This window comes from Xiphophorus maculatus, chromosome 19 (assembly GCF_002775205.1).
Source record: "Xiphophorus maculatus strain JP 163 A chromosome 19, X_maculatus-5.0-male, whole genome shotgun sequence".
Taxonomy (NCBI): Eukaryota; Metazoa; Chordata; class Actinopteri; order Cyprinodontiformes; family Poeciliidae; genus Xiphophorus; species Xiphophorus maculatus.
Genome location: NC_036461.1, coordinates 6019706 through 6036702, shown reverse-complemented (window position 1 = coordinate 6036702; position 16997 = coordinate 6019706). Strand labels below are relative to the sequence as shown.

The 16997-nt window shown below is 35.6% G+C and overlaps 2 protein-coding genes across 8 annotated transcripts in view; one reads left to right on the top strand and one right to left on the bottom strand.

Annotated features, from left to right (window-relative positions):
* The window catches only part of unc79 (unc-79 homolog, NALCN channel complex subunit), a 61932-nt gene extending 52172 nt beyond the window's left edge, over positions 1 to 9760 (bottom strand). For 3 of the 7 annotated variants that reach the window (XM_023352962.1, XM_023352963.1, XM_023352965.1), the window contains exons 1-2: positions 9405 to 9759; positions 5258 to 5378 (exon numbers count right to left, since the gene is read on the bottom strand). In XM_023352962.1, the coding sequence (XP_023208730.1) occupies positions 5258 to 5378; positions 9405 to 9426 (143 nt within the window). In that variant the 5' untranslated portion in view covers positions 9427 to 9759. Of the gene's footprint in view, positions 1 to 1030; positions 1036 to 5257; positions 5379 to 9404 lie in introns of those variants that run through there. The other 4 variants (XM_023352961.1, XM_023352964.1, XM_023352960.1 and 1 more) reach the window with 4 other exon arrangements.
* Positions 9761 to 15004: 5244 nt separating this feature from the next.
* The window catches only part of btbd7 (BTB domain containing 7), a 28661-nt gene continuing 26668 nt past the window's right edge, over positions 15005 to 16997 (top strand). Inside the window, exon 1 of the mRNA XM_023353146.1 lies at positions 15005 to 15341. The gene's annotated coding sequence lies outside the window, so the exon portion shown is untranslated. The remainder of the gene's footprint in view (positions 15342 to 16997) is intronic.

Genomic DNA, 16997 nt, shown 5'->3' with positions numbered 1-16997 from the left:
CAGAGACAGCGTAAATAGAAAAAAACAAACCCAGATAAACCCCACATAGGATGCAGTGTCTCACTGTTGGCGTGTCGCTGAAAGACACGGGTAAAAAGAACAAAAACATTTTTCCCTGCTTCATCCGTTCAGAAATTCAATTAATCTCGTTTTGACTTGCAAAACAAAATATAAAAGAAAAACATGAGCACAAACTGCAAATGATCACTGCATCTCATGCGTATCTGGTGACAAGGAGCAAAAATATAAAAAATGGCATGTTTTCAGTGGCAACCCCATACTTCTCCAAAAAGGGACAGCGCAAAGGACTGTCCCTCAATGGCTGCCGTAGTCCAATCAAGCAAAGCCTGCAGCTGCCGTGCAAAAATAAACGCCAATTGGAGGTGGAGTTTTGCAATTTAAAATAATTTTTTTCATGTTTTGTGGGGCTGTCAAGGATGGGAGTGACACCAGATTGGTTCGGGAAAATACAGAGGTGACACTTTTGAAACATGCTTGAGCCAATAATAAACATGTGTGTGAGGTTAGATCAAGTGCTCCTAGGTCACAGCACATGTTTATTGCACCAGAGAGATAATGTCCGTATGCATACGTTATGATACTGCACCAGTATCATCAGGAGAAATAATGAGATCCAACAGGCATATGGATTCAGGTTTCTAAAATAGATGTAACGACTAATCTACAGTAGAGAATTAATGACAAAGGAATAGGTTGTATCAGAAGGGGGGAGATGACTGGTAGCATCATGTTTGTGAGCTAATGCAGGATGGACAATTGTGTTTGCTGTCCCCTGGGGAAGGTGGTGGACAAATTGGACTTTGGGAGAAGGAGAACAAAAGCAAAAACTAGTCGGGTTGAGTGTGGAGGGAGGAGAGAGGGGAGGGCCAGAGAGCATTGCTCTTTTTTTAAAATTCACATTATAAACTCTGTTCTATCAGGCAAGAATGATTGGGATTTAAATGACAAGAGCCCAGATTTTCTTTTTAAATCTACTTTGTCTTAAAGGTCACTCAAAAAATAGACTTACAGCATCTAGAGTCCGAGGCAAGTGAGAAAGGGGATTTAGAGGCAGTTTTTACATTTAACAGCAGAACATACAGTACAGCATCGGACTGATCCCCTCAAAGTTATACTCTGCAAGAGCCGAGTCTCTGTTCACTGCAAAAACACAAAATCACACCAGGTGGTTTTTTTAGATTCTACTGCAAATAACTTAGTTCATTAATTTAATGGTAACGTTTCAGCAGGTAGGAGCTTGTTTTAAAGGAGGCACATTTTGCACGTTTTTGTATCCTTTCAAATTCCTACTGCTTCTACACTGCAAAGACACAAAATCTTAAGTATTTTTGGTCTAGATTCTTGTGCAAATATCTTAGTACACTTGACAGAAGAAAAAACTAATTTACAAGTAACTTTTCAGCAAGACATAGGAGCTTGTTTTAGGTCAATAAGTGCTTAATATTGATTTAAAAAGTACTAATTCCATTGGCAGATTATTTAACTTATAACAAGACATTTTTCCCAAATTATAAGTGAAATAACCAACAGAACTAGAACTTTTTCATCAATATTAAGGAGTTATTTACTTAAAACAAGCTTCTGTGTCTTACTGAAATGTTACTTGTAAGATAGCGTTGTCTTATTTCAAGTGAGTTAAGACATTTGCACAAGAAACTAGACCAAAGATCCTTGGTAAGACTTTGTGTTTTTGAACGTCAAAGTCAGTAGCCACTGCCGTTACCTACCAACCCCAGCAGAGCCCGGCCCGTTACCTAGCAACCCAAGTTAAACTGAAGTTAACATGAATAGTAACTTATTAGATGATGCTACAGATGTAAGAGGGGTGGGTGTAAAAATAAGTTCATACTTCTACCCACTCATTTGAACATGTAAATGTACTTTACTACTGTTCTTCTTTTGTTTGTTTGCTTTTGTTTTAAATTTGTTTTGTCTGTATTTAACATTGTTAATTCTTTTATTACCCTACGTTCAATAAAGTCAAGCTCAAACCTGAGCAGAGGACCAGCACGTTTGGTCAGCATAGCGCTGTATGCACTGTACAATGGCTGCTGGAAAAGAGAAATCCTTTCTTGTCCACTTACCGTCCAGAAACCACTCCTTGCATTCTTGATGGTTGTGCAGGAGACTCCACTTTTGCTTTTCAAAGATGAGCGGTTGTATAATTGTGCATCATTTATCAGCCATTTTCACATGCGAGTGTAAACGTTGAGTTGGGGGCGTGGCCAGCAGCAGCTTATCTAGATTTAAAGTGATAAGACGCCCTAAAACAGCTCATTATCTAAGAACGATTTTGTGCAAAAATAAAATTGAAGAACAGTCTATTGATTATTGTTTAATCAATAGACTAACCTGTTCAAGGAACCACATAGGTCACTTTTAAGTCAGTACTTTTTTAATATTGATAAAAATAAAAAATGTCAGGTTTTCTAACTTATTACAAGCTGTTTTTTCCATGTTATAAGAGAAAAATCTGCCAGTGGAACCAGTACTTAATATAAACTCCTTTACCTTGATAAACACTTTCTTGTAAGTTAGTTTTTTTTAAAAGTGTACTAAGATATTTGCAGGAAAAACTAGACAAAAATATTTAGTGATACTTTGTGTTTTTGCAGTGTTGGCTCAAACTGGGTGAACGAGAGTCTGCAGCTCAGAGTATGACTTTTTCACTGCCCGTTCATCAGAGAGAAAACATCATTAATTTGAACAATGAACACAGACATAAACAGTCACACACACCCTTTCTCTCACCCATACACACACACTCACACAGTGGACATATACAAACAGAGAAAACACTTATGAGTCACACACACACCCACGCATACAGACAACAGAAAGAACTGCAAACATAAAGGACACCAAACACATGTAGAATGCACTGATACAGAAACATGACATACATACACTGTAAAACTCTACAGTGCTCACTATATGTGCAGCAATGGACGTGTTCGTGTGGGAATGGCTACAATGAAGTCTTAAAGTCTAAACTCCGATTTCCCTCATCTTTCAGGAAACAGATGCAAAAAAAATAATTCGTTCATTTTTTGCAGCTAATTGCAGAATTAGGGGCTGAAACGATTAATCAGATTAATCACGATTAATCAATTATTTGAATGATCATAAACTAATTTCGTAATATATTAATATTAATTATATTAATTATTAACACATAAAAAGTCATTAAGCATCTTTTGCTATCCAATTATCAATAATTTAATCCAAAAATAATCAACTTGTAATGGTAAAAATGATCAAGCATTTTAGGCAATAAAATGTGTATTTTTCTTGTTTATAATAGGAATTTAAAATAAATAATGTTAATTTGCAATTTTTTATGTATTTCTAATATTGTGTAAATAAGCCTTAAATGAAAAATCTGCCAAATATGAAAACAAAAATTTATTGATTAATCAGTTAATTGCCAGAATAATTGATATGAATTATAATCCGGAGATGCAGCCCTAGTATGAGTCAGCTGATTAATCTGTTATTGAAATAATCATCAACTAATTTAGTAATTGATTAATTGTTGACTGGAGTATAAAAGACTCAACTAAAAAGTAATCTGCTGGAAGACCAACACACTCAAAGCTGTAATTGAGACAAAACTGTGGAAAAAAATAAATTTTGCATTTAAGTGAAACAAAAAACAAACATCTTTTTCTGTAAATATGTTGTGTCCAAAACTCCTCAGGTGGCATTTTTAACTTTACATAGTTCAAATTCTGTTAAAAAAAAGTATACATTAAAGGAATGCTATGTTATTCCATTTTAAACTGTGTATTTTATTATTTATAATAGGAATTTTAAATAAATAATGTAAATTTGCATCTGTTAATGTATTTCTAGTATTGTATAAATAAGCCTTAAATGAAAAATCTGCTAATTTCATTTAAGGCTTATGCTGATTAATCGTCAGAATACTTGATAACTAAAATAATCGTTAGCTTGTAGGAATCAGCTGCCAACTCCACTTTCTGTTTTTCTCCAACCATAAATGCTCCCTGCGCCCGTCTTTGTTTCCTTTTTCTGGTTTCCTCCACGCCCGGCCGCAGGAAGCGCAGGTGTACGGAGGATCCCAGAGTCCCAGCAGAGGAACTCGGCTCGTCTAATGGTGGGCAGAGGGATTTACTCTGCATATCTGAGGCTAAGAGCCCGCTCCAAAGGAAGACATCAAAGCTGTACTAAGGCTGACTGACAAAAAAACTGACTTCACACTGCAAAAACACAAAATCTTACCAAGTATTTCTGGTTTCTAGTGCAAATATTTTAGTGCACTTGAAATAAGACAAAACTAACTTACAAGTAGCTTTTCAGCAAAATACAGGAGCTAATTTTAACTTAATAATTAATTAATATTGCTGAAAAAGTACCAGTTCCATTGGCAGATTATTACACTTATAACAAGAAATATTTCCCACATAATAAGTAGTCTACCAATGGAACTAGTCATTTCTAATTGATTTTAAGGAATTATTGACTTAAAACAAGCCTCTATATTTTGCTGAAAAGTTACTTACTTATTTCAAATGTAATTAGATATTTGCACTAAAAACTAGACCAAAGGTACTTGGTAAGATTTTGTGTTTTCACAGTGTAGGTGGATTCGATTTGTGCTGGGAGCTTCCAGCAGAGGAATAATCCTGAGGAATAAAGTGGAGAATTGAGGCCAGCTGCCAATCTCTAATCTCTAGATTGCACCATCAGCTGATAATAATAATAATTTCAGTGGAGCATGCAAAGTCACCCGTTTTTTTTGGCAAATGTTAGCTAAAAAGAGAAGACGAGACAAGGCCAGCCAGGAAAACTCAAATCCCTGCAACTAAGATAACAAAAATGAGGAAATGACACATCTTAAGATGGGATGTGTCTAAAATGGCTGCCTGCTTGACCCCGCTGGAGAAGGAAATAACACACTGTTCCTTCTTCACCGCACCCAGGAGAGCAGGATGACCCTCCGGCTGCACAGTCAGAGCAGCAGCCCCTCACCCCCCTGGGAAGGACGAGGCGAGGGAAAACTCATGGCAGCTGAGCACTGAATCAATAAACATCACCATCTACCTCTACGCTAACACCCTGAAAAGACTCAAATATGCTGCTTTCCTCACAAATCCTACTCCACTTCCTGTCATGCTCGGTATGGTGTCACTGTCATCCCTTTCAGCAGTGTTGTGGAATAATCTAATGTGTTGTACTTCATGTATACTTACTATGCACTCAGAGTACTTACCTGAGGAGGGTTTGGGAAAAGTATTTCAGTGTGTTTGCAATGTCTGTTCCGGAGGGCACAGGGTAAATATTGTGTTGCACACGGTTGTGATACTCTTGCAAGTATCGTATCTTAGAGGCAACTAGACAAAATAAAGAGCAGAGTAAGAAATCACTGTTTTATCTCGACACAAACACACAGAACTGCACATAAGTGATGATAACAAATATCTCCGCCACGTCGTTTCAGGAATAAAATTGCGTTTCCATCAAATCCGCCCCTGAAGGTTGTTTTAAATATGCCAAACCCATAGGGGGCAGTGTGGCGCAAAGCTAAAACCTGTCAGCCAATCAGAATCCTTCAAAACAACAGCGGCTTTCTGTTAGCAAAACAAACATGGCATCTGGAGTTTGCCGGAGTACATTTCTGTCAAAAAACTCAAAAAGTTTGAGATTAATCTCAGAGATTTTCTACAAAAATTTAGGAAATTTCTGTGTTTTAAATGTTGAACATTTCTTACTTTTGGAACTCAAAAATATTTGAAATAAATCACTAAATTTCAGAAGTTTTTGGTGGAAACTTTTATTTTAATTTACTTACTAATACATTAGCATTAAATTCCCTTCCAAGTTTTGAACTGACAATAAATATCCACTTAGAAAAAAAATTAAAAATAAACAAAATTGTGCAACGTTATTTGCTTGATTTTACGTTGGGGTTGTTTGGCACGCGGCTACTTTTGAGTCAACATTCTGGGCCTTAAATGTAGATTTTCTGCTGCTGCCTGGCAGGGATCCACTTGTGCAGCTCTGCAGTTCACAACGTGGATGTTTTAATTACATTTAAACCGTTTCTCTGTTCCCATGGCTGCACCAGCTGACCTTTAACGTGGTGCAGCAAGGTCACTGCAACCCCTAGAGGAGGCAGCAGCAGCAGCAGCCTGCTAGCTCATAGTCAAAAGGCTACTGGTTCAAGTCCCAGTACTGGCTGGGAAAATCTGGTCTGTGTGAACGTGGGAAGGAGCTTTTAACGCATGACACTGTGGGACATTTCAGCACTAAGCCCAGCTGGCTGCCTGTGTTCTTCTGTTCCCTGTGGTGTTTATGGGACTTTGTTGTTTTTGAAATATAAACAGAGTTGAAACAGAGACATGCTGACCCGGTTTCTGTTGCTTCAGCAGAGACTCTTACTCTCTGACCTGTAAATGACCAACCCTGAAAATAAAGGCTGCCAGCCATGCCATAACTCTACCTAAGAGATTAAATCACAGAAGCAAGCAGATATTTATATACACTGTATTAGGGCTGAAACGATTAATCATGAAGAATTGATTATTAAAATAATCATTAACTAATTTAGTTATCGATTAATCGTTAACTAAGAAGGGCCGTTTGCTGGAAGAACAACATACTCAGCAAAAATTTATCCAAAACTATACAAAAATTACACATTTTACATTTAAGATGGAAAAAGATTTGTCTGTAAATAAATTTACAAATGTGTTTTTACATTGTATTGATGCTAAGTGCCGGACCAATAGATTTAAGAACTCTTTTGTCCCCCATGCCTTCAGACTGTACAATTCCTCATTGGGTGGGGGGAGGTGACACAGGACAGAGGGTGGAAGGAGTAATGACCCCTTGTATTTTTCTCCATACTTATCAGGTCAAACCACATAGTGCAATACGATATCACTGGTCAATCTATCCGTCAAATTCTTATATTTTTTTTGTGTTGTATTTATATTTACTTATATTCTATATTCTTATTCCTTGTTTCTTGCATAATTTAAGATTTTGGTTACTCACATTTGGTGTGTACCTTAGTATTTAATTTGTATTTTGTATTCTTTTGCACTTTTGCTTACTGTGTGTTATCCTTGTTTTTTGCCTGGGAGCTGCTGGTAACTTCAATTTCCTGAGGGAGTCTTCCCAAGGGATCAATAAAGTACAAGTCTAAGTCTAAGTTGAGCAGAAAACGTTTACCTTTTTACATTTTTTGCTGCAGATACATCATTTGCTACAAACGATCAAATGTTCACTAATGAAATGCTATTATACTGTTATTGTATTCTAGGCAATAAATTGCCTATTTTCTAAATTAAAAAAGAAATTAAATCGTTTATTTGCACCTTTTATTGTTTTTCTAATATTGGATCAGACTATCTGATTAATCGATTAATCGTCAGAATAGTTGCATCCCTGCACTGTCTGAAAACACACCTAACAGTTTTTCTTACATTCTGACTTTAAATCAGATTTTATTTTTCTTGCTTTAGGTCATTTAGGATTCCCAAAATAATTTCTGTTATCTGAATGCCAGAACAATACGAGAGAGGGTTAACTTTCTTGAAACTCAGAGGTTTACACATACGTCTTAATATTTAATTTAAACCATATAACTTGGGTCAAACATTCTGTTTTCCTTCCACATGTTTGTCATAATAGTTTGCAGTAATTTTGGCCCATTCCTCCCAACAGAACTGGTGTAACTGATCAAGGCCTCTTTACTCGCACATCTTTTCATCTCTTCCCACCGTTCTTCTATTCGTCTCAGACTTTGTGACGGATGCACCAAAGCATTAACTTTTCTGGCATTAAGTCAGTTTGTAGCTAATTTCATGCTACGATTAGGCGTCTCTGTCGATCTGGAAGATGGATTTGCATCCAAGCTAGATTTTTAGATGTTTAGATGAACATGATGCTTCCACTAGGCCTGTTGCAATTAATTGCAAAACAAGCTCAATAATTGCTCACATGATTGCTTGTTCTTCTTGACTTTTGCTTTCTATCAAAGACCGGATGACAACAAGTTTCACTCTGGTCTCAATAAGCCCCATTTTTAAGGATAATTTTTTATCACAAAGACTTAAGTATCCAACTTATTGATTATTTTGTCTTCTTATTAATTTGGATATTCAAAATGTCTTCCAGTTCCAGTGTGAAATGTGTTTTAGAAATTTGAGAGGCTGTATTTGCATTATTATGTTTTATATAACTTGAAAAACTTAGCTAACATCCTGGACAAACACATTTTAGCTTCATCAGCCTGCAGGATATTTCTCCCAGATGTGTATTTGCAGTCCTCTAATTTGAGTTTTTAATATTGCTTTTCAAGTAATGGCTTCTTCCTCACTCAGTGTTTTTTTTTTTTAGTCCAAGTTGAAACATTATTTTCTTCACTCTTTTAGCAGCTTCAGCTAACATTTTCACAAGACTTTTTGCTTCTTTTTCTCTGGAGTCAATTAACTCAATTCACACCTAAATATGTTTATCTCTGGATATCTGGTGTGATTTATTTTTGAATTTTCCATTTTGTCACACAAAAAGTATCAAGTTTGAAATGTGAGACATCATACCCTGGGATTTCACTAATTATGCAAAGGTTAATTTATAAACATATGACTCATAATTAATAAAAACTTTGACATATATTGTTCATTAACATCCAACCTATAGTTTATAAGAGAGACCTATTTATATAAAACATTAAAACACAGCAACAAATATGAGTTAAAAACATAATATTTCTGTCTGTCTCCTTTTATTCTGGCATTTATCAAACAAAAATATTATTAATGAAACTTTATTAACTCTGATTTAATGTCAGACAGCAAGAAAAATATATTATTTGTCTGTTTATACTCTAAATATTAATATGTAACAGAACCACTGACCTTTAAGGTTTTAATAAATATTATTTTGGGGTATTTTAGTAAAACCACAGCAACAGGATTCTTGTTTTTAAAGCAACAGACAACTTTAAGGCGCAACGTCTGACCAGGTTTCCTGTTTCTACGGCAGCAGCAGCAGAGCTGCAACCTGTTTAAAATGAAGGGAAAATCTCTGCAGCAACAGATTTAAACACTGAGGGACCAAAATCCCACCGTCTGATCCTGTCAGAACCGAACCTTTCATCTCGACCTTGAGAGCATCCTCACGCCACGCAGACACGTCAATCATTCACACGGAAACGAAACACCGCGACCAACATCATCATCATCCTCCTCCTCCTCCGCAGTGAGAGGACGCGTTCATCACCAAGGACAGCTCCCAAATCCCCCTCATGTCGCTTTCTTGGTTAAATTTAATTTTTTTTAAATCACATTTCTCCAGAACCAACAGGGATGAGAGAGGGGAGGGAAACACGCACACGCTCCGGTACTCACACTGCTCTGCCTTCGTGGACATTTCGCAGACACTTCGGGAGACATAAACCCGGACTGTCAGGTGTTTTGGTGTTTAATGTCCCTCCCGGTGGTGTGTTTCCCTCACTGGATGCGTGCGCCCTTTCCTCCAGCCAGGCTCCGTCTGATTGGACCATCTGCGCCGCGGACAAAGCGCTGCGCTGCGTCGGTTTCACACATCCACATTTAACCAAAATTAAACCAGAACCCGTTTTACTGCTCAAGTTTCCATCCCGGGAATGTTTTTAATTTGTATGCTGCTGATATGAAGGGAAATGCTGGCTGGGTTCTGGCTCTGCATCCCTTTCCAAATGGACTGATCCGGATTTGACAAATTGTCATTCAAGAATCCGAACAACCCAATGAGCTGAAAACAGGAAGGAAAACCCTGACGCTTATTTTACATAAAACAACCCGCTGGACACGTCAGGACTTGTAACAGATTAAGAGGAATGAACATGCAACAGATGGTTTTTTACCTGTTTTAATCTTACACCAACATTATGATGCTTTTTTAATGTCTGCAGATATAAAATCCAACATTTTACCAATATATTGTATTAGTCTGTGAGCCTTATTGTTGTAAATGTATTTTGAGCTCCAAGACTCAGTTTTAAGGTCTGAAACTCCTTCATTGTGATATGAACTTTAAAAAAAAAAATCAAGGCAAATATCACAAAGAAAGTTATAGATTTCCACAAATCTCATATATTTTGAGAACAATTTCCAGTTGACAATTATTTGCAGATATATACCTCTGGAAAAAAAAGAGATCTGTTTCTGTAATTTCACTTTTTATAGGTTTATGTTTGAGTAAAATGAACATTATTCTTTTATTCTATGAACTACTGACAACATGTCTCTGAAACGCCAAGCAAAAATGTAATATTTCTTAGCAGAAAATGAGAAACGGTCAAAATAACAAGAAACACGAAACGCTTTCAGAGCTCAAATAATGCAAAGAAAACAATTTCCTGGGACGAGTTTTAGTGTGAAATCTGTCTATAAACTGAAAAACTCAATAACAAAATGAAGATGATGGAACAACGAGAGAAATGAATCCTGCTTCCACATCCCCTGGAAAGCCGCTCAGTAAGGAAGAAGCAACAAATAAAGCAACAAAAAGAGCAAAATTACAGTTTGGAAATCAATAATAATTTCAAAAATATGAATTTTTCTAACATAGATAGATAGATAGATAGATAGATAGATAGATAGATAGATAGATAGATAGATAGATAGATAGATAGATAGATAGATAGATAGATAGATAGATAGATAGATAGGTCTGAATTTATTAAATAAATATACTTCACACATATTCATGTTTTTAAGTTTTTATTTCTCTGCATGATGATGATTTTCTGCTCACATCTCATAAAAACATTTAAAATGATCCAGAAAGCCGTAAAGCTTAAAATAAATATATGTAATCTAGGAAAGATGTTCGATATTGGGTGAAATAAAACACATTTATGGAGCGAATGAAAAGTAAATTCACAGGTCATGAAAAAATATCCAACCTGTGAACCACAAAGAAGAAAAATGTTATAACTGATGACTTATGGAAGGCAGTTTTATCATACAACCTGTTTCTTCTGACTATCCGTAATTACATTCTAGATTTTTAAAACTATACTTTGACTAGACACAACTAAATGTCAAATTAAACAACACAAAATTTCCATAACGTGTAAATAAAAAACTTCTGTCTGAATCTGTGTCAGTAAAGTTTATTTTTTTAACCACTTTTCACAAACAAAAGTCCTGAGAAACAGTAACTTAAAATGAGACAGATTTGAAACACGGATTAAACAGAAAGTCTGTTTAAATCAGAATAATTTGATGTTTATTTGGTTTCCTCCGGATGTCAGGGAGTCGATCTCTGCCGGTATTCTGGGACGTGATGCAGAATCCATCCAGCCGGCACCAACAGGGCCGTCCCAAACACACACAGGGCAAAGGCCGACTGCTGCAACGCAGGCACAGACATAATCTGAAGTTTTTCTCAATTTCTTGTGTGATAAACATTTAAAACTGCATAATAGCAATTATATATGTCACTTACAGTGATTTAATGTCTCAAAAAAGCATGTAAAGCAAACTAAACCAAGTAATTTGGTTTAGTTTGTTGTGAAAATATCTTATTACACTTGAAATGAGACAAAACTAACTTACAAATAATTGGAGCTTTTTTTAAAGTTAATTATTCCTTAATGTTTTTAATTATACTTCCACTGGCTGACTGTTTCACTTATAACAATACATTTTTCCTAAAAGTTAAATAATCTGCCAGTGGAACCAGAACTTTTTCATCAATATTAACAAATTACTGACTTAAAACAAGCTCCTATAGGCGTCTGAAAAGTTGTTTGTAAGTTAGTTTAAGTGTATTAATATATTTGCACTGGAAACAAACCAAAATACTTGGTAAAATTTTATGTTTTTGCAGTGCAGGACCCTAGTTACCCAAACACAAGCATGTGAATCAAGTTTTAATGCAAATATCTTAGTTCACTAAAACTAACTTATAAACAACTTTTCATCAGGATATAGTAGTTTGTTTTAAGTCAATTATTCCTTGATATTGATGAAAAGTTCTAGTTATAAGTGAGATTATTTCACTTATAACTAGAACTTTTTTCCTGAAAGTGAAATAATCTGTTAGTGGAACCAAAACTTTTCACATCAATATTAAGGAATAATTAACAAAACAAGCTCCTATATATTGATAAAAAGTTACTTGTAAATTAGTTTAGTGTAATAAGATGTTTGAATTTTTCTCTAGCGACTAGACCAAATTTTTTGGTAAAATTTTTTATTTTTCTGTGTCTTCACACCTCATAACCACATGCACAGTTATATGTTGTCCTTCCATGAAATTTCCCTCGCTGCTCTGGTATTCCTAACCGGTTATAAAAGCCGGTCCCAGAGGACAGATCAGCAGGTTTATAGTGGCGTAAATGTTTGCTGCTGTGTTGCAGTCGTATCATTGGATCCTTTTCAGAGGCCAAAGCCTGCAGAATGAATAAAACATCTCCCCCACTCTGCAGAGGAGAGCAGAGTGTCCGCTTGAGTTCATCGCATTACAGCCAATAAAGTAACTCAGAAAAGGTTCTGCTCTCCTGAAACAGGTTTGTAGGTCCAGTGGATCTTAAAACGTGGTTAATTTAGCAATGTTTCATGTTAATTTACATGAAAACTACCATATTACAGATCACATTTATACCACAGTGGATTAGGGTTCATTTAGGTAGAAAAAAGGGAGTACATTACTGCCAAAAGACTGAGAAATTTTCAGACTAATCTCAGAAATTTTCTGGAAAAAACATGGATATTTCTGTGTTTCACAGGTAAAAACAAATTTAAACTTTTGAAACTCAAAATTTCAGAACACTTCTGAGATTAATCTAAAAAAAACAAAAAACTGATTTTACACAAATTTTTATCTTTTGACAATCAAAAAATTACAAGTATTTTCTCAAAAAGTTCTAAGAATTTTTCAGCTCCTAAATTTCAACTTCTGGAGCTCAAATACTTCCTTGTTTTTTCTATTTAAAAAAAATCTGAACTTAAACTGTTTGTTTGTTTTTTGTTGTTATTCTTTCTAGCCCATTTTTACTATTGGAGCTTATAAATTTTATCGTTTTTTTCTAGAAAATTTCTGAGGTAAATCTAAAAATTTCAGATGTTTTTTCTCACAAATTTTCAACATTTGACATTCACAAAATTCCAAGTTTTTCTGGAAATTTTCTGAGATTAGTCTCAAAATTTCTGACTATTTTTTTTTCACACAATTTTTCAACTTTAATTAACTAATAAATTAATTATTTTATAGTTTTTTCTGGAATATTTCTGAAATTAACCTCAAAATTTCACATTTTTTATAGCAAATTTAAACTTTTGAAGCTCAGAAATTTCCAACATTTTATCTAGAAAATTTCTGAGATTAATCTCTGAATTTATCTGCGTTTTTTGGCTGAAATTTACTCCTCCTCCTTTTTATTTTTTTCAGTCTAGAATGGCCCTAAGTTGCTGTCATACATTCCTAGAACATTATTATAAACAGATTTGCTCAAACTGGAAAACAGTCAGTCCTACCGCTGGGCTGATCTTTTCCTTCGGCGGTTTGCTGTAGATGGTTTCCCTTTGGTTTTGCTGAGCAGTTTTCATGAAGAGCGTCCTGGTCAGTGTTGCTCTCCTGAAGATGGAAGACATCCTTCCTGCTTCGCCTCTCAGTCCGTGTCTTTAACTTAAAGGAAATGTCTCTGCATGAATCCCCTTCCACATCCCCTGAGGCACAAGCAGATAGGATCAACTTTAACAAGTTCCCATCGTTCATCTGAGGAGGAGTCACTTCCATGAACCAAAAACACTTAAAATAACAGGAAAAGGCTTCATTAAGGCAGCACCAGTGGTCTAGTTTGTGTGGCTGCAGGAAAAGCACAAAATATGTTAGATTTCTGATTTGGCTTTAAATAAAACCCTAAGTGTAACATAGAATAAGAGGATGGTTTAATTGTTGACTGAATTGCATTCAATGCTAATCAGACAAAGCAATAAAACGTGATAATTGCATGACTTGTCACTTTGTCATAAGAAAAAATCAATTTGTTGCCAAATCAGATTCTTCTCATTCAAGAAAATCACGCATCTCTACATATGCTGCTGCAAGTTACAAACTAATTCAATCTATATTTAAACTTCTGTTTACCAAAGATACCTGGAAAAATTAATTGTTTTGTCATTTTCTGTTGTTTTCAGCAGTAACACTAAATAACCACTTCCAGTACTAATCCAGGGTCGCTTTACACAAGTTAGTTACACAAACCTCCATCTTGATTTCTCTATTGATTAGCAGAAATTGAACCTCAGTGTATTAGGTGCATTCTGGCGCCCTCATCAGGATGCAAAAAAATGATCTGCAGTGGCAAATAAATTAATTAAACACATTAAATCGCTACTATCATACTTATATGTGAGGTAGTAGGTGTTTGTTTTGATTTTTAATAATATAAAATCACTATATATTTTATACGCAATACATGCGAGCAATAATTGCCTTATCGCACTTTAATTTCCTAAATGTCTGTCTCTGATAAGCAAACAGACTTGTATTGTAAAAATCTAGTAGTGTAAAAATCTATATTAAGACATATGCTACATCTCTGAGCACTTTGGTAAGTTTTGTTTATGAATTAATTAGTAAATTAAATTAATAAATTAGTCTTGTACTTTTTCTCCACTGTTAATTTATGTAAAGAATCGCTAGAGGGCGCTCGCAAATGAAAAATTGGCCAATCTGCTATGAGTTCTTATGTTCGTTTCTGCAAGTAGAGCGAAAGAAGCTGTCAAGTTAGCGGAGCTTTCATTTCACTTCCGGAGTTAAGAATAAGCACACCCAAATGTTAATGCGTTAACATTTAAAATGTTTTATCTGTATCAAAACTAGAAATGTATTAAGGTTAACTGTAGATGTTAAATATTCGACTAGCGTTCATAGATAGTTTCCGACTATTCACTGTTAAGTTTTATTTTGAAACGCTACACCGGAAGCTGTGATTTCATTTCAGCCAGCTTGGACTCGTTGGCTTCGGGATAGGCCGTAAAAACCACCCAACAAGGCGTTGTGGGGGAAATACCGAGCCGAACCGAGATTAAATAAAGCTTTAGTTCAGTTTTAGGTGGAGATAGATTCTGAGAAATGAGGGGAAGTCGACGGAAGTGGAAAAGGCTACGCATTTTTACGGTTTAATTTGGTGGATGACGTCGATCGGAGCGTAATGAGCAGAGTTGGAGAAAGAAGGAGCTGAGCAGCTTTTTTTTCCTCCCTTCCTCTGCTGATCAGACAACTTGGACCGGACTGAACTGCGCTGTGATCCGGGAGCAAACTATGGACAGGAAGCTCTGAAGTTCCAGGTAAATACGATCCGAACGGTTTCTGTTCAACAGATGTTCCTCGGCTTCCAGGAAAACACCGAAGAGTTAAAGCCACAGATAGCTAAGCTAGCTGCTGAAGAGCTGCTGCTAATTACACTGAAGGGGGACTTAGGAGGTCCGAGGAGGACTGAACAGAACCGAGGAAGTGTCAGGAGGACTGAGACAGGACGAACTGGACCGGGGGGAACTGAAGAGTGTTGAGGAGGACGGAAGAGGGAGACTAGAGAGTCCTGAGAGGGACTACTGACCCTTTCTAATGGGGACAAAAAGGGACTTGGAGAGGTAGACTGACAGACTGTGCAGCACTAAAGAGGTCAGAGGTCGTTTGACGACATTTGAGAAGGACTGAGAGGGTTTGAGGAAGACACAGCAAAACAAAAAATGCTTAGGAAGGACTGGGGAGTACTCGGACTGAAACGATTAATCGTGATTAATCAATTATTGAAAAAAATGGTCAACTAATTTAGTAATCGATTAACCATTAACTGGAGTACACAGACTCAAAAAGGCTGAAAGAACAGCACATCCAGAACAATAATTAATGGAGGGATGTCCAAAGTGTGGCACAGGGGCCATTTGTGGCCCTCTGGAGAATTTTGTTTGTCCCCTCGGTTTGCAAGTATCGGGAGAGATTTTTTCAGACCAATAAAATTATCTTATATATATATATATATATATATATATATATATATATATATATATATATATATATATATATATATATATATGTATGTATATGTATGTATATAGTTGTTCCCCTTTGGTTCTCTCAGTTTGGCAACTTGGGCCCTAATAACAAAAAGTTTGGATACCAATGAATTAAGCCAAAACTGCTCTAAAAATACATACATTTTGCATTTAAAATTGACAAACAAAGCTTTTCTGTAAATATGTTTACCTAGAACTACTCAATTTGCATAGTTTTATCTTCAGCTGTTTCATATTTTGTAAAAATAAATCTATTTAGAACCTTTTGCTTTTGAATCATTAATCAGTTAATCTAAAAAATAATCACTAGATTATCCTTATGGTACTGCATTTTATGTAATATGTTTTTAGTGTTTATTTGTATTTATTTTTATTTTATTGTATTTCTAATATCGTATTAAAATAAGATTATGTAGTTAACAAAAAATCTGCAGAATGTGCCATTTAAAAAAAAAAGATCACTTACTTGCTAGAATAATAGTTAGTTTGAACCCTACAGCTCTGGATGAGGGTGAGGACTGATCGGGACTCTTTATTATTTATTATTATTTTCAAACATTAATGACAATTTCCATCAATGCTGCTCTGAAATAAAAAGTTTGGACACTTCTCTGACCTTTTCTGCTTCCCTCACTGATCTGCAGAGCTCTCTTGTCTGTTATATGTTAATTAAATAAAAGTAGATTTGCATAGACCTTTAAAGTGACTTCTCTGAGGAGCAGTTATCTTGAGATCGCGAGGAGCCATATGCAGGCTGTGATAATCCTGCAGTAATCTCTCTGAAATTGTGGATCCACTCCCGGCCATTGTTTCAGATCCTCTGTGAAATGTTTTTAGTTGAACAGGCTAAATGCTGTTGCATTGATCATTAGATGACTGTAATTGTTGAAGTTTTATCCTCAAAAACCAAAACTTGGCATGAAGTTA